The 23478-nt window shown below is 33.7% G+C and overlaps 1 protein-coding gene across 1 annotated transcript in view; it reads left to right on the forward strand.

Moving 5' to 3' along the window:
* The window catches only part of LOC148941584 (folylpolyglutamate synthase, mitochondrial-like), a 50987-nt gene that overhangs the window by 11366 nt on the left and 16143 nt on the right, over window positions 1-23478 (forward strand). The window contains exons 2-7 of the mRNA XM_089104313.1: window positions 6031-6210; window positions 8071-8256; window positions 11944-12080; window positions 14467-14647; window positions 18444-18588; window positions 21571-21784. Of these exons, the coding sequence (XP_088960439.1) occupies window positions 6031-6210; window positions 8071-8256; window positions 11944-12080; window positions 14467-14647; window positions 18444-18588; window positions 21571-21784 (1043 nt within the window). The remainder of the gene's footprint in view (window positions 1-6030; window positions 6211-8070; window positions 8257-11943; window positions 12081-14466; window positions 14648-18443; window positions 18589-21570; window positions 21785-23478) is intronic.

Consider the following 23478-nt stretch of genomic DNA (forward strand, 5'->3'; position numbering starts at 1 on the left):
CACAACAACTTTCTATATAGACCTTATATGCCCCCAGGACATAACTTACAACCCTTGCACTGAGGGCTCTGCGGGGGTTATCATCCTAAAAGACCTAATTTCCAGAACTTTTGACTTCATTGAACAAAATGGATATCTCAAAATTTTGATTGGATGTGTTAGGGGAAATGGTGGGCGTGAGGGGGGGTAGTTTCCCTTCAATCACTTTCGACTATTAAAAGGGCACTAGCCCTTTTAATTTCCAATTGAATGAGCCCTTTTTGATGTTTTTACAACATAACTTTCTATAAGAACCTTACATGGTCCCAGGGCATCAGTTACAACCCTTGCCCTGAGGGTTGTGGGGGGAGGGATGGGTTGTCATCCTTAAAGACCTAATTTCCAAAACTTTCAACTACGTTGAATAAAATTGCTATCTAAAAGTTTTGATTGGATGTGATTGGGGAAAAGGTGGGCGTGAGGGGGTTAGTTGCCCTCAAATCACTTTCGACTATTAAAAAGGGCACTAGCCCTTTGCATTTCCAATCGAATGAGCCCTTTTTCAAGTTTCTACGACAAAGATTTCAATAAAAACATTATATGCCCCCAGGGCATAACTTATAACCCTTGCCCTGAAGACCGTGTGGGGAGTGTCCTGCTCAAAGGTTTAATTCCTGAGCTTTAAACTGCGAGAAACAAAATGGCTATCCATTCCAATTTCCAATCTAATGAGCCCTTTTCGAAGTTTCTACGACAGCTCCTTCAATACGAAGTGCCCGTGTATGAAAAAAAAAATACATTGTGCAAACATTGCTCTTTACTTAGGCAGCGCTAATGATACCAGATAACTACAGATAAATAGCTGCCTATGATGCCAGACAAATGCATTAAAGTGATTAGTGCTATGTACGAGAATAACACTGCTGCGGTTAAGGTAGGAAATGAGGTTAGCAGCTGGTTTTGCATTAAATCAGGAGTTAAGCAGGGTTGTGTTTTATCCCCCTTTATGTGGATTATGCTGATGGACTTTGTCTTAAAAGAGCACAGGAAAGGCAATGGGAGACCATGGAATCAAATGGGGAGGAAAAAGTCTCCTGGACTTAGATTATGCTGACGATTTAAGCATCCTAGATGAACTTTTAGAGGTTTTCTGAGTTCAGTGTGCTAGAATAGGTTTGAAAATTAATGTTAAGAAGACTAAGTCACTAAGGCTAGAAATAAGTGAAGATGAAAAGGTGACGTTGGGTAATGAAAAGATTGATCAGGTTGGCAGCTTCACTTATCTTGGTAGTATTATTAGTAAAGATGGTGGGAGCAGTGAAGATGTTAAAAGTAGAATAGCCAAGGCTCAGGTTGTTTTTTCACTGTTAAAAAAAAAGTTTGGAAGAACTGGAAGATAAGTCGGCAAATCATGATTAGAATATTAGAAGCTACAATGATGACAGTGGTCAAATATGGCTCTGAAGCATTGGTGCTCTGAAAAGCGGATGAAGATTTGCTAAATGTTTTCCAGAGAAATTGCTTAAGGATTGTTCTGGGTACCCGGCTGACTGACCATATTTCAAACATTAGGCTGTACGAAAAATGTGGTTCAATACCGATCTCTAGGGCTATGATGAAAGAAGGGTTGAGGTGGCTAGGGCACGTTGTTCGGATGAAGGATGACAGATTGCCGAAGATTGTTCTTTTCGGCCAACCGTCTAGGGCTAAACGGAAAGCAGGTCGTCCTTGTCTGGGGTGGGAGGACGTCATAAAGAAAGATTTAAAGGAAATGGGAACTTCATTGGAGGGTGTAAAAAGGGAGACCTGGAAAAATAAAACTTAAGATCATTCCCAAAAGATTCTATCTATGCTCTTTGACAACCTAGATACACTTACAATCTATATATTTATTTAAAATGTAAGAGAAGTAGTAATAGTAGTCGCCAAAAGATTCAAAGTAATACCCCCAGTCGTTCTTGAGATATTGCTGAAGTGTCTTATTGGTAACCGCAAACACAATGCCCTTTGATTTAGTTTTAAAGTAGCATTTAGTTATATAGCATAATGGGCCAATTGCATAATTGTGGGGGTTTGACATGCCAAATATCCCTAAACATGGGCGCCCATCGGGGGGGGGGCAAGGGCAAGTGGTTATCCTCAAAGACTGAATTTCTGAACCTTTCAACTACACTGAACAAAATGGCTATCTAAAAAATTATGATTGAATGGGTTTGGAGAAATGATTGGTGCATGGGGGGGGGGGGGGGCTGGTTGACCTCCAATCACGTTTGACTGTTAAAAAGGCCAGTAAAACCTATGATTACCAATCAAATGAGGCCCCTCTGAGGTTTATACGACCATCCTTTCTATAAACACCTTATACCCCCCAGGGCATAACTTACAACCCTTGCCCTGAGGGCTGCGGGGGGGGGGGGGGTTGTCTTTCTCAAAGTCATAATTTCCGGACCTTTAAACTACGCCGAGCAAAATGGATATCTCCAAATGTTGATTGGGTGTGTTTGGGGAAGTGGTTGACGTAGGGGAGGGGGAGCTGGTCGCCCTTCATTAGCTCTTTTCGAAGTTCCTATAACATTTCTTTTTATAAGAAGTGCCCTGGTCTAATAAACAAAACAAGATATTATGCCCACATCGCTCTTTAAATAGGCAGCGCTACAGCGCTGCCTATGATATTTTTTCTTGAGATTTCAATTATACAGCACCGGAAGTGCCGATTAGACCAGGTAATCCCCCCACCTTAAAATTCAGCCTATGGGTGCCCATGGCAGCTAATATTATATTTATGAAACTATGGTCCAAGTGTCAACAATTCTTGTCTGATGTAATGAATACAAGGCCAACTGAAAATCTACCTTCAGCCAAATTCAAACATAGATATTGGCTTCTATCATGAGATTCATTTCTTTTGAGAATACCTTGTAGTAACTTGGTCGAAATTTCGACAGACAGCAACCGGCCCTTTCGAAATATAGGTGACTCTGTCGAAATTTTACTGAACATGTAAAACAGATGAGAAACAATTGGTGTCAAAATCCAAGGATCCTCAGACAAAAATAGTTGTCAAATTTACTGGTACTTTCTCAACAAAGAGAGATTTTGATGATTATTATTTCTAATAATATTTCACATGAGAAAAAAAGAAGTTTTTATTAAATCATAGTTTTACTGATTTGATCCTAGATGCTAGATTTTTCCATCATCTGAGGAACGTCCACTTGGCCATGTTCATATTTTCAAGCATTTGACTTAGTTGAGCACAACTTCGTAATTTATTTGTCATTGAATAACTTTGAAGTAGACCCTCTCTGAGTAAATTTTGTATATATTTTCTTTCAAATGGGTCCCAAGTTGTAAAATACAAAAATGGTCTCTCTGATCCCTTCCCTACTTGGTGTAGAATCCCTTAAGGAACCTTGTTAGCAGGCAGATTACCTGCTGATCCTTTAAGTATGTCATAGAAATATCAAAAGTGGCCCCATCAAAATCCTACCCATGTTTAGGACGAGGCTAAGATTTACATATGAACGTAATTTCAATTCGTAAAGTCAATTATAATAACAATAAACTTTTTAAAATTCTTGAAATCCACTTCCGTTTTTTAGACCCTATTCCACCCAAAATGCTAGTGAAACATGTTAAACTCCTCGGTGTCATAAACTTCTAATAATCTTAAGTTTTGCATATTTTGCAAGACATGCATATTTTATTGACATGTATATTTGCAAAATAACAGCAAGTGTTTCAAGAGCCTAGCACAACTTGCTGAGAAGTATCTCTGCTGTTCACCCTCTTCCTTACCAAGCAAAAAAGTTGTCAGCACAGTTGCATTTATGATAACATACAAAGGTCTCTGAAAGGAGAAAATGCTGAAAAGTTGTGCTTTCTACATTACAACTTGCCCCAGTTGGAGTGAACTTATTAACCACTGTCCAGATTAGAATTTTATTTAGTTTATTATTTTGACTAGAGTTTTATTTGGTTTTGTTTCTAAATCAATGTTTTTTGCACTATGTGGTATTCATAGTGAATTATTGAGGCTGCTCTTTGATGTTTAGTAGACAAGGGAGAAACATATGAGAATGAATGTGGTTAGAGAATGCAGGGCTTAAACTTTAGGTAAGGTTTTTTCCAGAGGGGAATTTATTGGTTAATCACATCAGTACTGAAACAGTATATTGGTATCAGTATTGGATCCCAAAATAAGTTGGGTCCTAATATATATATATATATATATATATATATATATATATATATATATATATATATATATATATTTTTATATATATATATATATATATATATATATATATATATATATATATATATATATATATATATATATATATTTATATATATATGTGTGTGTGTGTGTGTATATATATATATATATATATATATATATATATATATATATATATATATATATATATATATATATATATATATATATATATATATATATATATATATATATATATATATATATATATATATATATATATATATATATATATATATATATATATATATATATATATATTAAAGATTAAGCTGCTGGGCTTCTTTGTTTTTGTTGTTTTAAATGTGTATTACCAGAGGTTTGCATTTTTTCTCAGTTTGCTCTTAATGGACTAATGAGCTCACCAAAGTAGCCATTCGTGTGGGATCCTTATGTTCCTAATCCTAATATCGTTGTTGCAGCAGTAGCTCTAACCTAGTAAAGAACAATCCTTGGCTCATAGTAACCAAAAATTATAAAAAAAACAGTTGCTAATAATTGCATATCTGAAGAAGTCTACTGGAAGATAGCTATTTTGGAAGTGATTTTGAAATGTTGTGGTATTGTGATGGTTTTCTGGTCATTAATTGAAATGGTTACTTATATATTTTTCTGATTTTTGTCCCTTCATAGTTGAAAATCAAAAAGAAAAAAAAATGAGAAACATGAGAAGATCTTGATGGAAAGCTACGCAGTTGGATCATCAGGATATTACCCATCTCCCTCCAGAAGATGATGATGCTATATGTGTTTGTTATAAAAAACTAACATAAAAAATGATCAAATTCTTACTTTATAATACACAACATATATCTATTAAGCATATCCTTTTTTTTGTTATTTTCATCCATGTTATTAAGTCATTTCTTGAAAATATAATTTCATTTGATTTTATCGGAAAAACAGCAATCAGATTAATAAAATGATGCTATTCACCCAGCAGTATTGCTACAACTGAGAATTATTTTAAATCTGCAAATATTTTGCTTTCCTATGGAAAACACCATTTTTGAAACATTTGTAAATAGGCATTGCACATCTATAGTTCAAATAGCATAATTTTTCAAATCTGATAGCTGTGTTTCAGATAAATCAAATGAAATTATATTATCAAAAAATTATTTAGAAACAAGGATGCAGATAAGCAAAAAGTGTGATTAATTGAAACCTCCTGCATATTATAGGCCTAAAGTGATAATTTTGTCAATTATTAATCTTTAGTTTTTTATATAGCCTAGGGCTTATGAGACCATTAGAGGGGTTAGGGATGAATTGTCAAAATAGTTTATATTCTATATATATATATATATATATATATATATATATATATATATATATATATATATATATATATATATATATATATATATATATATATATATATATATATATATATATATATATATATATATATATATATATATATATATATATATATATATAGGCTATTATAAAATCTAGTATATATATGTATATTCCACTAATTTAGTGGTTAGCCCTTCCAGAAAGAAACATGTTAATAAAACAATTTATGCTTCATAACATCTGGAAAAATATTAACAATTAAGAACTGTTTTATTCTCATATTTCCTTCTGGAGAGGCCTACCTCTAAATTAGGTATTTTTTACTAATATCAATCAGTGGGTGGTTAAAAATTCATCTGACTTCTGAGATACATTCAAAGAGTAATTTCTCTAGACAGTGTACCCTGTGCATCAAGCTATCTGTTAAATATAGTGTTATTTGTTTCTATTTCTTCTGTTTCTTCCAGCAAGCAGTGGCCAAACTCAATTCATTACAGACAAATGCAGCTGTGTTAGAAAGGGCTAAGCAGGACAAGGATAGAACTGCTGCTTTAAATGTACCTCAAACTGAAAAGTATTTACAAAGGCTGGGGATTCTACACTTTGACCTGGATAAGCTTAATATCATACATGTTTCAGGAACAAAGGTACAAGCTAAACTTTAGCAGGACTTTTCTACTGGGGGGGGGGCCGTTAAAACTCAAGCCCTGTCTCTTGCCTTTTTTATTGAGCTACTACCAGTTTTACTGATTCAAATAAAAAATGCTTATTTGAATAATAAATTTGAAGTTTCAGTATTAAAGTAGATCAACCATAGAATAGTGCCTTTCAAGATAATGGCTCCCAAAGTTAAATGAGAAATTGAATCCCTTATTTTTTGTTAGTATTGAGCAAAACTAGTAAATAATTGTAAGGTCAAATTCCTTCACCAGTATCATCACTTTTTAGTGGAAAACAATAGAAAAAAAAAGCAGAACCAGGTAGATTAGATAACCTCTCTATCCTATATATATATATATATATATATATATATATATATATATATATATATATATATATATATATATATATATATATATATATATATATATATATATATATATATATATATATATATATATATATATATATATATATATATATATATATATATATATATATATATATATATATATATGGTATTAACCTGCTATTAACCTAAAATAACCGGGCTATGTGAAACAGCCTGGTTATTATATAACTCAGAAATTAGTCCAAACTTATGCTAAAAAGTAGGCCTATATGGGTTTCATCTCAACATCTATATTCTCTAATAAAGATAAACAAAGGTGTTATTTTTTTAGGGGGGGGGGGGGGTAGGGAACAAAAATGTGACATAAGAGTGCTTATAGGCTAGATATTTAATTGTGGAATTTTTTTAGACCAGTTTCAAAAGAAGACTTTTGTCATGATTAGCCAGTGTGATCTCAGAAATAATTTACTGCTTCTCTATCCAGGTATATGCACTTTGAAAATGTTAAGACATGGACTTGACCTGCTTTGATCTGTGAGAATAATGTTTATTCGTTCCTTAAATGTATGTATGAATGGCTTTAATATATGTGAACAGTAGGTTAGTATTACTGAATAACATTAATTTTATCAGACCTTGTCCAAAAAATTTATTTGGCATACAAGAGAAAAAAGCAAAAACAATTATTAGTAGCAAAGAAAAAAATTGTTTCACATTTAAAGCTTCAGTAAAAAATTTAATATAAAAACATTTGAATATTCATATTTAAAACTTCGTAACAACACTCCCCCCCCCCTCTCTCTCTCTCCCTCCTATGCACAAACACCAACACACACATTAAAATGTCAACATATGTTGGGTAAGTCGGATTTTCTGTAGAGACCAGATAAAATCACAGGAATATTTTATTCGGTTTCGCCATAATATTTAACTTCAGTGAACAAAGCAATGAATAGGCAACACAATAGGATCATGTGTTTTGCTAACAGCCCAATATGGTTTGTGGAAGTGGTAAAGTACTCTTTCTATTTTTTGGTTTACCGCACCGCAACAACGAAAACCACACCGCAACAACGAAGATTTTCGCTTTATTGCGATTGTTTAACTTTACTAGAAATTCCCGCTTTGTTTCTCTTTTACTGAGTAACTTCTCCCCAGAATTTTGATACTATAAATTTGTCATGGGCTAGGATAAAAGAATGTTTGAAAATTATTGTATGTATCAGATTCTTCGTCCATAATGAAAAGAATCATAAACGCAGAAAGGTGTTAGCCTTGGTCAGGAGAGAGGCAGAAACGCAGAAGTTGAAGTTTTCGGCCTGGGGGGGGGGTCGTGTGATATGTTTGTAACCTGTTTTTTGTATCAATATAATAAACCGGTACCTATAATAAACTGGTTCACCTGCCACCAAATTCAAGGCAGAAAACAAGGAAGAAAATTAGCTTACTACAAGTTACTCTGCTGTTTTTTATTAGATGTATCTTTTCTTTTTAGGGTAAAGGGTCAACTTGTGCTTTTACAGAGTCAATCCTTCGCTGTCATAATTTGAAAACAGGGTTTTACTCATCACCCCATTTAATATCAGTTCGCGAAAGAATCAGAATAAATGGACAGCCCCTTTCAAAAAATAAGTTTGCCAACTATTTCTGGGAAGTTTTTGAGAAGCTTGATAATTCTAAGGTAAGTCCTTTTATTAGACCTCTGGTGCCGAGATCTCATGAAATGTTGCAGTAGTTATAACAGCACGAACGATAATGTTCGTCTGATGGGATTCGAAACATGTAAAGGCACGTCAAAAGTTTCGGCTGCTATATTGTATTGAATTGAGATCTAATAAAATGTAGTAGCCCTTTCCTGTACTGAGGTTCAGTTGCATAGACACAGAAAACCATAATTATGGTAGTTGACCAGGTTTAGTTGAAGGGTTTCTTCCAGCCCTCTTTTAATTAGGCTGATTAAGAGATTTTGATAAGAGCTTGTTTATTTAGATTGGTCCTCAACCTTGAAAGTCAAAATAAAGACACTACCTTTTATCTTTCGTCATTTTTAGTTGAGAGTTGAATAATGTCTTCTGGAAAGTGCAAGAAAAACACTTGAGGACCCCTACAGGTTGTTGGGTCGTGGTTCCATTCAGAAAAGGGATAATATAGAATTTAGATCTCATTTATAACCAAAGTATGCTGAAACTCAACACCAAACTGTGCTGAAACTCAACACCCTGTACAAAAATTTGTCCTGGTAAATAATTTACACCCACCCCCCCTTGTATTAGCAACGCTGTAGTTGTTGCATCCCACCAGATTTTCCTTGTATCTGACTATTTTTTTTGTAGGTGTCATGATGAAAAAATAGAGAAAGTCCGTCCCATCAAAAAAGGTTGACGTGTAAAGACTAAACACAGTTTATACAAACCAAGTATAAAAACTTAAAAGACTTAATAAGTCTTTAAATAAGACTTAAAATAAGACTTAAAAAATTTAAAAATAAGTTTTATACTTAATCATTAAAAGATTAAAAACTAGGACGATGACTCTTCTCTTATTTTCTATCAAGTTTGACTGAGATTTGACAACCTATACTGGTAGATGTCATGATAACAAGAGCTTAGAGACCCTCCCCCTCTATAAAGGTTAAAATGTGTCTTCTCACCAAATGGGCTTTTACTCCTAAAGGGAAATTAATTGGACAGCAAGAGGCTTGTGTCGTCGTAACTCTTCCCCACACATGTCGGATGGGTCTCTGACTTGTGAAAGATAGAAGTAATGTATAAATATAGGTTTTGACCACAATATAGGTTTTGAAAAGAATATGGGTAGCCCCTCCCCCCTTCAAAAAAAATACTGGTGTATTTGGCCTGTATTTCAAAAAGGTACACCCAAGACACTAGTTCGTTCCGCAGAGTTTGGCTGAGATTTGACCATATTTTCTGTCGAATGTCCTGATGTCATTAATTTAAGAACCCTTCATCCTTCTTCCATAGATGATGGATTATGTTCGGACTTACGAAAGGTCCAAGTAGGACACTTGCTCTTATGTCCCATAAATTTTGATTGAGATATTGATGACAATAATTTAAAACCCTCCCACCTCCTTCTATGGATGTTGGCGTCACAAGAAGTACACAGCTGTTCGGCTCATAGAAAATAGAACTTAGACAACATCTTTCGTTTGATCTCCTGACGACAAGAATTAAGAGACTACCCTTCCTCTGCCCAAAAATATCCCCAGAAGGTGTTACTAAAGCGTCAGCTCTTATTTCTCGCCAGATAATGTCGAAAACCGACAATCCATTCTGGTAGATTTCCTGATGACAAGAATTCGGGTAATTCCCTTCCTTGTAGCTATAAGATTTTATACTAAACCCCAATTGCGCAACTAGGATAACAGCTTTTGCTTCTTATCAACTTTGGTTAAAGTTTGACCGCCCTTTTTCGTCAATATGAAATAACAGCATACTGGAAAACTCACTCCTATATGTTGATTTGCAACTGGACTGAGTTCTGTCTACTTCTGGCCGAAGCCCTATATGCCTCCCCAATTAAAAGAAAAAAAAGTTGGAAACCGGTCAAAGCTAAAAAAAAAGTAAAAAATAGGTCAAAACAAGCCAAAAAAAAATGAGAGAAATAAAAAAGAAATTAGAATTTAGGGTTTTGAAAACTGACTTTTCAGAATTATTTCCTAGAAACCTAAAAGAGATAGACCTAGCATTTTGATCTCAGGTAGGTAAGAGACTATTCTCTGTTCTACATGAGTCCAACATTACACGGTTCCTAAGAATTTACTTTTGAAGATAGAACACCTTCGTTTATTTTTTTTTTCCTATTTAGAATGTTTGAAAAAAAATTATTTTATTTTTTGAAAAAGACTGAAAATTTAAAGATTGCTTTTTTAAAAACCACGTGCTGGAACACGGTTTCAGATGTCAATCTCTTGGTTTGACTGAATTACATACCCCTGATCCTCATAAAATAAAAGAGTAAAACAGCAGTGTGGCAGGCCAATCCGATTACTTATTTCTATTATTGATTTCAACTTACAGAAGTTTGGTTGCGTTTCAGAAGCAAATTATAAATGGTGGAAGCCAATTATAACTGATATTTATCAATTGATTTAGTCAATCCAATTTTATTAAAATAAACTTCAAAATTGACTTTACTGCTAATGCCCCTTCCCCCCTCCCCAAAAACGAAAGGACAAACACTTGTAGTAAATGAACCCTCCCTTTTCCTCTCCCAAATTTGTGGAATTCTTTGGGAGTATAACTATTTAAAAGCTATTTCTTTGTAGCCGTTACATAGTAGTATACTTGGAATAAGACGGTAAATGACAAATGAGAAATTATATAAATTAAACTATATAGCCATTAACACTAAATTATTTGCATTAAATCATATGTGGGCTAAAAGCACAACTGGCAAAATGGCCAAACCAGTCTAAATTATGATCAGAAAATAAATTAACATAAAATAATAAATTAGCGTAATTGAAAAATAAAAATAAATGTGAATTTATTAAATGCCGATGATGAAGAGTGCTAATATTAATGTATCAGTATATCAGAAAACCAAGAAACGGGGCACCTATGATAGATCTTTGGCATCTTGTTTTTTTTTTTTAGATTTATTTGACCTATAAAGCTCAGTTTATTTGAGCTATAACAACTTTGATGAATTTAGCTCGTTGTGACTTTGATACAGTGACTTTAAAACCTGTTTCAAAAATTATGTGACATATTTAGCTTTACGTTTTAGTAACGGCTTACAGCTCTAGTAGCCTATTGCAAGTTTTATTGAACATTTTCTCTAAGATAGTAAGACCTTTTTTCTATGATGGTTTGATTTTTGCATAGAAATTTTTGTAAATTTTCTTATGCAGCTTAGTTAAAGTTCTTCTGGGCAACCGTTTCAGGTTCAAATATTAAGAATAAATATTTGTTATATTATTCCTATTAGCGGAATGTTAATCTTGTTCTTAGAATCCTTTTGGAAAGCTTGGTAGACTTTATGGAGAAGGCTAAATTAAAACATGGCTCTTGTGAGGGATTCCTTTAGTACCATAGTGGACTAATGGTCTGCATGGCAGTACGGACCCACATATAGATCTCTACTGCAGCAATGCTGGGGAACAGGCTGGCTACTTGTTCCTATAAAAAAAGGCACAGCATTTGAATCATTGATTTGACACTATATGCACTAGCAATGGCTCTGTATGACTTTATCCTTTTTTATCGCTTAGGAAGGGCTTTTGTTTTCTTGGGTGAAATATTTCCTGCTATTTTTGTTCTAAGTCCTGTGGCGACTCTTCATTCTTGAGAAAAAAAAAATCAGTTTCCTCTTAATGCAAAATGAACTTGCATTTTTTTTTCAGGAGCATCCAACCGATTTACCTGCCTATTTTAAATTCTTAACTGTTATGGCATTCCATGTGTTTTTGAAAGAAGAAGTAGATGTTGCTGTTATTGAGGTGGGGATTGGTGGACAGTTTGATTGCACTAACGTCATTAGGTAATTAGTTTTTATATTGTTCTTTGCTTTCGCACTTTCACAGAGGAATAGCGTAAGGATAAATATAGGGGGAATTAGAGGGATGTGGTGAATAAGTCGACTCTTCAGTTAGATCTCCATCACTATAAGTATCTAAGTGCTTTGGGATTTTAGCTCCATATTGACCTCCCTCATCCTCTGACCTCCTCCGGTCAGAGGGTGCTCAATAACCCATTTTAAACAAAAATGTCACAGTAGAATGGTGTATAATGGTGTACAGTATATCAGTAGAATGGTGAACATATTGTATCTTTTTTATATCAGGGTTCACTATAAATCCTTGTGTACATAATAAAGAAGAAATACTAAGCCCACCCCTTCCCCCACCCCTTCTCGCCTTCCCCCACCCCTTCTCGGACTTCCCGCCTTCCCCCACCCCTTCTCGGACTTCCCGCCTTCCCCCACCCCTTCTCGGACTTCTTAAGTAGAGATGTTTTGCGTCTCTTTTGACTCTTGATTACTCAAGGATTATTTACGAATTTTATTTTAATGGTTTAATGTCTGTCCTAGATCAAAACGCGGTAAGTGCAAGTTTCACTTTTGATTTTTGGTGTCTCTAGAGTTCGTATTTATATTTTTTAAGCTCTTATTTCAAAATATAGCTCTGAAAGTGCAATTTTAGCCTTGTGCTTGCTTATAGGCCCTAGTTGAGGCTTATAAATTATACAAATAGTCCATTTCAATGTAAAGTTATTGTAGACAAATAGAACGATGAGCATTGTACAAATTTCAATAAACACAATTGTCGAGTAGTGCGGTTTAAACATTTTGAGCCTCTTTCCAAGCTTAGATTGATTAGAGATCATCTTGGGAATGGCCATTTGAAAAAAAATACATATGGTGTAAGTGGCGTAGTACTAGAATAAGTGTAAGGTAGGAAAAGAGCCGCCGGATTCCAAGCTAAGACAGGCGAAAAAAAAAGCTTAGGCATATCTCTAAAACATTTTAGGGATCTGTTGGGAGGTGACCTAAAAGGAAGCTTTGGAAAGGGCAACATTAAAAGAGTGGGAGTGATTACCAGTGTGTCGCTGTTGTATTAGGAGCAGTTGACACTATACTTGTGTAGTTGTACTTCCCAAGAGACGAAGCACGTCGGCTCCCTTGATGACGTTGTTCCCTGAGATGAATTCAGGGTGATAGTGGAGCATCCACGAAAGAGAGGCTGAATATCTATAAATTTAGCTTAGGGCAAAAGAAAAAAACATTTAGGGAGGGTCATGTGACGTTGAGTGACATGTGACGTTGAAGAATTGAGTGAGTTGTGAAATGAAGTATATGGAGATTATAGGCCTGAGGAAGGATGGCTGGCAAGTACAGTAAGGGATGAGTGTTTCGTAAGTGTGGAAAGATTAGGAAGATTTCTCAGGCTATCAATGAAATATAGAAGTAGATTTTTATAATGTATTTGTTTATCTTATGTTATGTTAGTTTTAAGTTAGTGAGAACTGAGTTTTTCGTTTTTATGTTGCCATGGCCCTAGGGCTTGTAGAGCAATACATAAAAGAATAAAGTATAATTTAAAGTGACACTAAAAAAAAATAAAAAAAATAGTATAGTATAGTATAGTAATAGTATAATTTAAAGTGACTCATGGCATTATGGAATACTGAACTTGTAAGTGTGGTGCTAAATATACCAAGATTCCTCTCAAGACCATATACGTTTTAATAATACTGGATTTAAAGTATTTAATAATACTTTAATAGTAATCCTAATTAAATACCTATAAGTATTTATTTTAATGCATCAAAGTATTTAGTAATACTTTGATAATACTAATAATAATACTGGAGACAATGACGAGAACCATATAAAACTGATAATGGGAAGTGGGTGGCAGAAGCTAAATATTTTAGTCTTACTTGGGGGGTATCAAAATAAAGGTAACTACCAGTAGTAAAGAAGCAGTACAACAATAGATAGAAGAATGAAAAAATCAACAAATGCAAGAGGAAAAAATCTAAAAATTAAATGAAGTGGAACATGTAAAGTGAGATGTATTTTTGGTTTCCAACTTGTAATCTCATTATATTTAAATGTTTTATATCTTTGTAGGAACTCCCATTGATAGTCTCTAGCTTTATTCTTCTTCAGTTTCTTATAATTCATTATGTTTTCTTTACTAATTTTGCTACTGAAACAAAACCACTTGCTTTTTGTGCTTCCGTGATTTGTTTTTTTTTTCCTTTTTAACATTCCAGAAATTTTTTTTTTGTCTTTTTTGTACCCTTCGACTTTTTTAATTGCTAATCAAATTTGGTCTATTGTAGTTCTGATTGTTTTTGTTCCAATGTGTTCATTTCATTTTGTGTTTAAAAACTAATAATTACGTAACGTAATTCCCTAGACAGCCAATAGTGTGTGGCATTACCTCCCTTGGTCTCGATCATACCAGTATATTAGGGGACACAGTAGAAAAGATTGCTTGGCACAAAGCTGGAATAATGAAACCCGGAGCACCTGCATTTACCGTAGTACAACCCCAGTCAGCTGTTGATATTTTACAAGATAGAGCTTTTGAACGAGAGGTAATGTATCTTCATATATGGTTTTGTAGTGACAGGTTGATGCTAAAAGTTTGAGTATGCCTTTTTATCTATTTTAATTTTTATATTTTCACAATTTGTCACCCTTCAGTATCTATTACTATCTTAATATCTGTTGCATAGTTTGAGTCTCCCATTCGCATCTTTTAAGAAGCTGGAGGGAATGGAAACTAACCTAGGAATATCAATCATATATATATTTATATATATATATATATATATATATATATATATATATATATATATATATATATATATATATACGTTACCGGGAGCCTGGTGGCTTCGCCGCCGAACCCCGGCACGCGGCGAGCTTCTATATATGGATTCTGATTGTCGCTTGTCTTCTAACCGCAGACAATTTGTTGTCTTTTCATTCTACTAAGCTTCAAACTTTCGGTTATATTGTTTAAGGTTTTTGAATTGTTGTAATCCCTTGTTAAAATATATACAAATATTTTTGCAATTACCAGTTTTTTGTTCTTTACGCCATTGAATCTATTTTCATACTAAAGTCTATTCAAAGATATTTGATTGTTACCGCAAGTCTGATTTCTAACAACAATGTCTACTAAGCTTCAAACTTTGTTTCTTTTAAGGTTTTTAAATTTCTGTAAACCATTGCTAAAATCTGTACAAATATTTTTGCAATTGCTAGTTTTTTAGCTCTTTACGCAATTATATGTTTTTTCATACTGCAGTCTATTCAAATATATTTGACTAATTCAGCAAGTCCGATTTCTAACAACCATTTATACTAAGCTTCAAACTTTAGGGTTTATTTTTTAGGTTTTTGAATTGTTGTAATTCCTCTGTTTAAATATAAACAAATATTTCTGCAATTACCAGTTTTTTGCTCTTTATGCAATTAAATTTCTTTTCTTTCGGACAATTGTTAGAGGGGTGGGGGGGGGGGGGAGTATGTTAAAAAGCCGGTAACCGCCTCCCCTTGATGCTTTGTATATAGTAACGAAACCTCATGATGGTATTTTGTGCATTTTTTTTTCTAGAGGGTTTGTGTATCAAAATAATGACTTGATCGAAGGAAAATAGCACAGAAACTGACGCGTGGTGTAACTATGCTTCTTCTGATGTATATACCACCATTTTAACCATTATTCTATGCATCTTATTGTCTGTTTTTCCATTAGAAAATATTGAGCAGTCCTGAAATTATAAAGCTCAAATTGATTTTAAAATTGTACCGAGCCAGCTTAACCTGACAGAAAATACGTGGTTCGGTAAGTTATGTCCCGGGGGAAGAGCCAGGCACAGCACAGCAGAAGATTCAAGAGATTTTTTTTTTACAGTAAAGTCAAGGTGACTATCAGTTCTAAAGTTCAGAGTGTTTCCATGGTATATTTTATAAACTATAAACAGTTATTGAACCCAAATTTGGATTTTATATGTTTGTTTGTTTCTCAAAGCAAATTCGCTTTTATTACTAAAACATACGTTTCTAAGTTTGACTATCTACGCTGAGTTTGGCTGAATTTTTGTTATCCATAATTTGGTAAGGCAGTGTTCCTGGTTGAGAGCCAGGTACTCTACAACGGACGATCAAAGGGAGCTTCTTTTGCAGTAAAGCCAATGTGACCATCAATTTTTTAGTTTTGACTGTCCCGTGGCCTTATTCATCAGTTATTTGCTACAGGACCATTCCAGTGCTTACGTTTTCATGGAGGGGGGGGGATAATTATCAGGTATTACGGCTTACTTTATGTCTTTGTTTGGAAAAAGAAAACACTTTTCAAATTTAACTGTTTTACCTTTCATAAAATATAACGGATGACTAACCAACTTTAAGTTTGATTTCAGATAATGTAAAGATTGCATGAAAAGAGGGTATGTTTATAACATTTTCCTTCTGAATTTTAAAATTTAAAGTGTAAAAAATATGATCTTTGTAATTTGAGTACACTGTTTGAAAACTTTGTAAGCTTTATATCTTCTATATAGTTTTTTCTGGTTTGAAAAAGACAATGCTTGAGAGGAAACTAAAAGCCCAGATGTCAATAGTAAAGCCGTAGACGGAGAGATTTAAAAAGAACATCCTGTAAAAGAGGAAAATTTAAGAGAACATTTTCTTTGAAGATATTTTGCATTTTGGTAATGTTTCTTCCAGTAAGACATAGATATATTTTATGAAAAAGACTGTTTCAACCATGGGTATGGTAAATTTACTTAAAGGGATAATTTTACTAACTAACTTTCTCATTGGCCTACTTTGCGGTTGAATTTCGTCTTTCCTAATACCAAAAGATTTCTGGGTTCAGTAAAACTTTTTCTGTCTTGTTGACCAATAATAAAATTCATTAATTCATTCATAAAATTAGTATTAATGGCATTACATTAGTATCAATAGCCGAAAGCCGAAATCCTTTTGTTTGAAAAAAAAAACGAAATCCTGTACCATAAATATATAGTATTGATATAATTTTTTTTATATGTACTCAGCTCGAAATGCTATCTCTATTCAATGTATAATCTCTATGTGAAAACTAAGCTATTGTTCTGTATTTGTGGATGTGGATCACAAAGAAGCTTGTCTTGAAGCTTCGGTATAGAGAACTACTTTTGTTAAATCTTTGTATTTGGGAGACTCAAAATATCATCCTTTTATTTAAGTTGATCGTTCCTCTAAGTTTAAACATAGCAATGATATTCTGACTCGTTTGTTCTCAGCAGTTGCACTCGCTAGTGTCTACTGCACTTACTGAATATGTATGGGGTTTGCAAATACAGACAAGCTTCGTATTCGCTCAGGGCTGAAAATTCTGGAAGATACTGGGCCTCTCATAGTATCTAAAAAAATTATTTTGTGTAAAAATCATGTTGATGGCCCTATTTTGTTTGTCTCTGCATTGCAAAAGTGGTCTTGTTGCATTGCATCTGCATTGCATCTGCATTTGCATCTGCATTGCGAAGATGCATTGCATCTTCGGAAGTTATTTGATTTAAACTTTTTTTTTCAATGCTCTGCTTTTTCCCTGTGTCGTTGTAAGCGGGTTCCCGTTAGATTAATCAAGTAAGTAATTTTTTGATTCTAAAAATTCTAGCCCATTCCAAGAAATTTTTTTCGAAAAATTCTTGCAAATCTCATATTTTTTAAAACAAAGAGAAACAGAATTTTTTAAAACAAAGAGAAACAATACTGGTAGGCTAATAGAAAAATATTTTAATGTCAAAATATCATGGCCTGGTATTTTTTTGTGTCTTGCGAGGACATAGACGGAGCATTTGCTGTGTTGAATATATATTGATGATGCTGTTTTTCTTTCTCTTTTTATTATTGTTGCCATCCTCGTTTTAGCTGTTGAGGGAAATGCAAATTTTATTTTATGTATTATAAATTTTATTTTTGACATCTACACTGAAGGCAACTCCCTTTAACTATTACAACAAATAATTGGAACATGCTATAAGATCATATTATTGTTAAGATATATATTTGTGCGAATATGTTGTTCGCAGCAACAATTGTACATAGTTTTGTCTTTGTCCTAAAAATACTTCCCATCTATTAGAATTTCTAAAAGTTTATTACGATTTATTGGAAAAAAATGACATACATGCTTTCTATATTAAGTCTTTTATAGCAGATATCCATTATTTGATAAAACTAATTTTTGTTGAATACTAATTTAATACTTTTGCTAGGATCCGGACCACGGGTTCCACGTCCACATTAATTTAGATGTTACTTGGGAGTTTGTTTAACTTTGTTGAATATTCTTAAGGTTTGTGTAATAACATGAAATAATTCTTACTTTTATAGACGGAAGTTCATTTTGTACCGCCGTTGGAGACCTATAGATGGTTTCCCTTCCCCCCGCACCTTGGATTATATGGAGAAGTTCAAAAACTGAATGCGTCTTTAGCTTTACAACTTACACGTTATTGGCTCAAATGGCATTCTTCAGGTTATTTTTTTCGTTTTCTAAGGCTGTAACTGGATCTTTCATTGGAAATTTGCAATAATGTAAAATTTACAGATTATGAGGAAACTAAAATCTTTCCCAAAACTAAAAACAGGACAAACAAAGCAATCAAAAGCGGATTCAAAATAGTTTTTTTGCCTATATTCTTTGTTTTTATGAGTGCTCACTAATCAGCGAGCTCAGTATTTAGGCTAGACTATTCTGCTACCAAGTGACTAATCAGACTCAGTGCTCGATAATCAGTAGTATCTGAAAAATTACACCTTGAAGTTCAGTGAAGTTCTAAATTGATTCAGCGAATTTCAACTTTCTTGTATGTTCCATCTTTTTTTTCACATATTGGATTTATCGAACCGGCTGATCCAAACAATAGAATTGCGTTCGGTAAAGCATTAAATCCGTAAGAAAAGTTCTTAAGTGGCTAAAGTCTGCCCTCCCCATACGCCTCTCGTGCTCCATAGAATGCCCTAAACCCATTAGTGAAATTTAAAGAAAGCCTGCTTAGAAACGAGTTCTGTCTTCCTCGCCCTCTTTCATAGCTTCTGATTTTTCAGCTGTTTCCAAGAAGATAGTAACAGACGATTTGAGTGCTGAAAAGGTATTTTCAGCGATGGAGTAGCTTTATCATGCAAAAAGAACTGTAATTATAATAAGAATAACTCACCATCGCCGTTCAATTCATTTGAATAATTCACAGTGCCTAGAGTACGAAACCCCCTTGAAAAGCTCTTACTGGTTGAATCCCCCTCCTCCTTTCCTTAGAACTCGAATGCTCGACAAAGTGGTTTAAACACTTTAGCTGAATTTTAAGTGACTATTTTGCATTAAGGAAGTTTTGTCTAGCCCTTCAACCTTCCGTCGCCCCTGATGTCCCAAACTTTTCCGTGACGACAGTATGTTACAACATTTTTTGAATATTAAAACAATTTTTTGTGTGGTGAATTTTGCTAATTTTTATTCTCCCTGGCTTAGTAGGTTCTCATGCTCCATGAAATGCCCTGAATACTACAAGAAAATTTTAAAAAAGCCTGTTCTGACATGGGGATATTGTTTCATTTTGCCATATTTTTTTATGGAAAATAATTTTTGCCATGTTTCATTATGTGATGAAATAGCTTTATGAGATAAAAAAAAAAGAAAAAAAAAAGAAAAAAAAAAAAGAATAGTGATGGAAAACAACAACAAAACTACAACTTGACATAAGGGCTTGATTCTTTAAGAGCTTGGGATCAATTCTTTATATATTCTGTATTGTTTTTGGTCATAAATGGAACTCAGCCGTTTTGTAGTTTGTGACAGCCTTCTTATTTTTTTAAGTTTTATTTTCTTCAGCTCAAAATTGTGAATTGGCTCTTTTAAAAGCTTCTTACATATTCTTTTACTTCTACTATATTTGGGGCCAAACGAAGAGTGGGTCGTCCCCTAGTAGTGTGGGAGGATGTCGTAAGGAAAGATTGAAGGCAAATGGGAACCTATTAGGAGGTGTAAAGAGGGAGGCTTCAAATAGATTGGGATGGAGGAGCAGCGTGCGTAGCTGTGTTGGCCTTAGGAAGCTTGGTGCTGCAGTGAGCTGTTAGTAGTAGTAGCATTAGCAGTATTTTATCTTAGCATTCCTAGATCTTAAGATTGGGTTATCTCTCATTGTCAACTATTTCTGGCCTATCAACTATTTCTATATCCATTTGGATTGCCCAATCATAATGAAAGTCGTTGTCTAATAATGACTAATTAAACTAATAATGACTAATTAGACTAATAATGACTAATCAGTGACTAATAATGACTAAAAATCATAATTAGTCATTGGTCTTCCAACAGCAAAATAGCCCAAAGAGACATGCATAGGCTGCTCAATGTAAATCTGAGGAGGGTTACCATTGATCTTTCTTTTTAAAGTATCTCACTGTCAGCTAAACAAGTGTCAGTCCATTTTTCTGGTCATTAAATTTATTCAAATAAATTCAATTTTAATGCTGAGGTTCTCTTTAAAACCCGACTTGAATACTGTTTTTGAAGGTTCAGCTTCGTTTGATTCTAAGAAAAAAGTAGAATTTTAAGGGCAGAGATAACAGCCAAATTGCAATTCTGCAGCAAAGCCAAATCAGCTATTGGCCTTCGGATAGTGAATATAATGGATAGAATAAAGCAGATTGTCCTAGAAAGACGGGGAACGGCTCATTCGATCACAAAGACGAAGTCAATTACAAAACCAATTAGAGGTCAACTTAGGATCCTTTAAATGCCCCATACATTGTGGACCGTCTGATACAACTAATTCCTCTTCCAAAAAAATATTCAAAGTTATACCGACACTAAATAATAGCATATAAAGAAATCCTGTGTCGTCTTATCTTTATGGATTAAACATATACTAGACCATTTTTCTGCGATCCTAAAAAATGTTGCTCTCGAACAATTTTAGCTATAATTGCGATACCGGGAACTAACAAAATATTGTTAAAGAATTCCTCCAGCTAATCAAATCATTCATGGAAAATCTGATTTGTAACAATAAAAAACTGATAATGAAGTAAAATAAGATTATTTAAAGTTCTTATGATATGTCAGCTCATAAAAATGGAATCCAAAGAGCGTCATAATTGCTGAGATTGAAAAGAAGAAGCAGCAACATATCCTGTGAAATTACAAAATGAAAGATCACCAACTAATACAGAGGCTCCTGGACTATATTTCATTTAGCGGTAGTAGAAACCTCGTGGCACTTAAAAGCAGCAATAGCCTTCTGAAATGCTCCGCGTTAATACTAATAAACAGTGTTTACAGGTAGTAGTGGCATTTATAAATATTTTCATATATTTATATTAATTCAATATTTTCGCTTATTAGAACCTGGAACGAAAGTGCTTATGAAAGCTACAAATACTTATGCTAATTGCGAATTGCTAATTAGAAAATTTATTTTATCTCAGTATTCTGATTATTTAATGCTTGTTTCTCATGTAGGTTCGACTATTGCTGGTTGTGAACCGTTCAGATTACCTTGGAAATTTGCCCTTGGTCTTCGAGTAGCGAAATGGCCGGGAAGATGCCAAACAGTGAGAAAAGGAAATGTATTTTATCTGTTGGATGGTGCTCATACAGTTGAAAGCTTAACTGAATGTTCTATATGGTTCTCAAAGACTTCAAATATTTTGATTGAATCAACAGACGCTTTAAGGTAAAGAAAATGTGTTTGATTTTTTAAGATTTTTTAAATTTGTGTTTCATTAAATTTTATCTCAGAAGCTACATTTATTAATTCCATTTTGAATAATTTTTTAGGTTCTAATATCAATAGCTCACGGCTTTGTATATTTCTAAGGAAAACTCCATGAAAATAAAATTATTTCTAAACTTATATGCATAAATACATATCTTTACGTTATATAATTTCTAAATATACAGTTTTTCATAAAAAAAAGAATATGTGAAAGGTGGGACCGGAAAGAAAGGAAAAAGGAAGGAAATAAGAATAAAAAGCAAAAGCATGAAGCGAAGTTTCTGAATTGGAAAGCTGGTGTCAAAACTCTTGGTCTTCTGCTAGTCAATAGAGAAATTGAGAATATTCTTATTGAAGCCGTCATCAGTTTATGTTAAGTTTGGCTGAAAGAATTGTTATATGGTAATTTGTGAAGCTGTTTTCCTGAAAAAAATTACTACTACTAACAATTCACCGCAGTACCAAGCCGCCTGAGGCCAACACAGCTATGCACGCTCCTCCTCCATCCCAATCTATTCAAAGTCTCCCTATTTACACCCTCCGAGGAAGTTTTCATTTCCTTTAAATATTTCTTAATGATGTCCTCGCACCCCAGACGAGCACGACCCGCTTTCCGTTTAGCCCTAGACGGTTGGCTGAAAAGGACAATCTTTGACAATTGGTCATCCTTCATCCGCACAACTTGCCCTAGCCACCTCAACCTTTCTTTCATTATAGCCCTAGAAAGCGGTATTGAACCACATTTTTCTTACAGCCGACTGTTTGAAATACGGTCAGTCAGCCGGATACCCAGAACAATCCGTAACAATTTTTTCTGGAAAACATCTATAAAATCTTCATCCGCTTTTCGGAGCGTCCATGCTTCAGAGCCATATTTGACCACTGTCATCATTTTAGCTTCTAATATTCTAATATTGGTTTGCAGACTTATCTTAATATTCTTCCAAGCTTTTCTTTTAACTTTAAAAATTAAACTTAAAATTAAAAACAAAATTAAATTTCTTAATTTAAAAATAAATAAAATATTAATCAAAGTTAATAAAATTTAATTAACCTAATCAAAATAAGAGGATTTAAGTTTCAAATTAAGAGTTTTATCCTCCACGAGTTGACATTAGAATTGTAGCTGTATTTTAAAGAGAAATTAATTGAAGTGCAGTATTCATTATTGCATATGACTTTGTTTTCATTGTTTTCAATGTTTTCAATTTGTTTCATTGTTTTCAATGTTTTCATTATTGCATATTTAATCAGTTAAATTTGGTATACGATTTGAAGAAGTTGAGTTTGTACTGGCAGTCTGATATTCTGGCAGTCTGGCAGTCTAAAATAGACGGGATTGAGGACAGTTCTGGATTTTCGCTCTTCTGCCGACCAGTTTCTACTGAAAAATATAAACAAAAGCGGTCTTAGCATTTTCTTCGGTAAGGATTTAAGCCAAATAGACTCTAGACGATAATAATGTTGCTTGTGGGATATGCTGGACGAATCCTGCCATTTCTTTAGTAACATCAACAATTGCCGAATTTTTTATTGCAAATTTAACGCTTTTAAGAAAATAACAACGAAGAAGCTCAATATCGTTAAAGAAATGCCGTTTCTTAAATTTTTTCATCAGAAACATATTTTCATGATGGATTTTCTGTAACACT

The sequence above is a fragment of the Artemia sp. Qi Xiang Cuo genome, chromosome 18 (assembly GCF_049724085.1).
Source record: "Artemia sp. Qi Xiang Cuo chromosome 18, ASM4972408v1, whole genome shotgun sequence".
NCBI classification, from domain to species: domain Eukaryota; kingdom Metazoa; phylum Arthropoda; class Branchiopoda; order Anostraca; family Artemiidae; genus Artemia; species Artemia sp. Qi Xiang Cuo.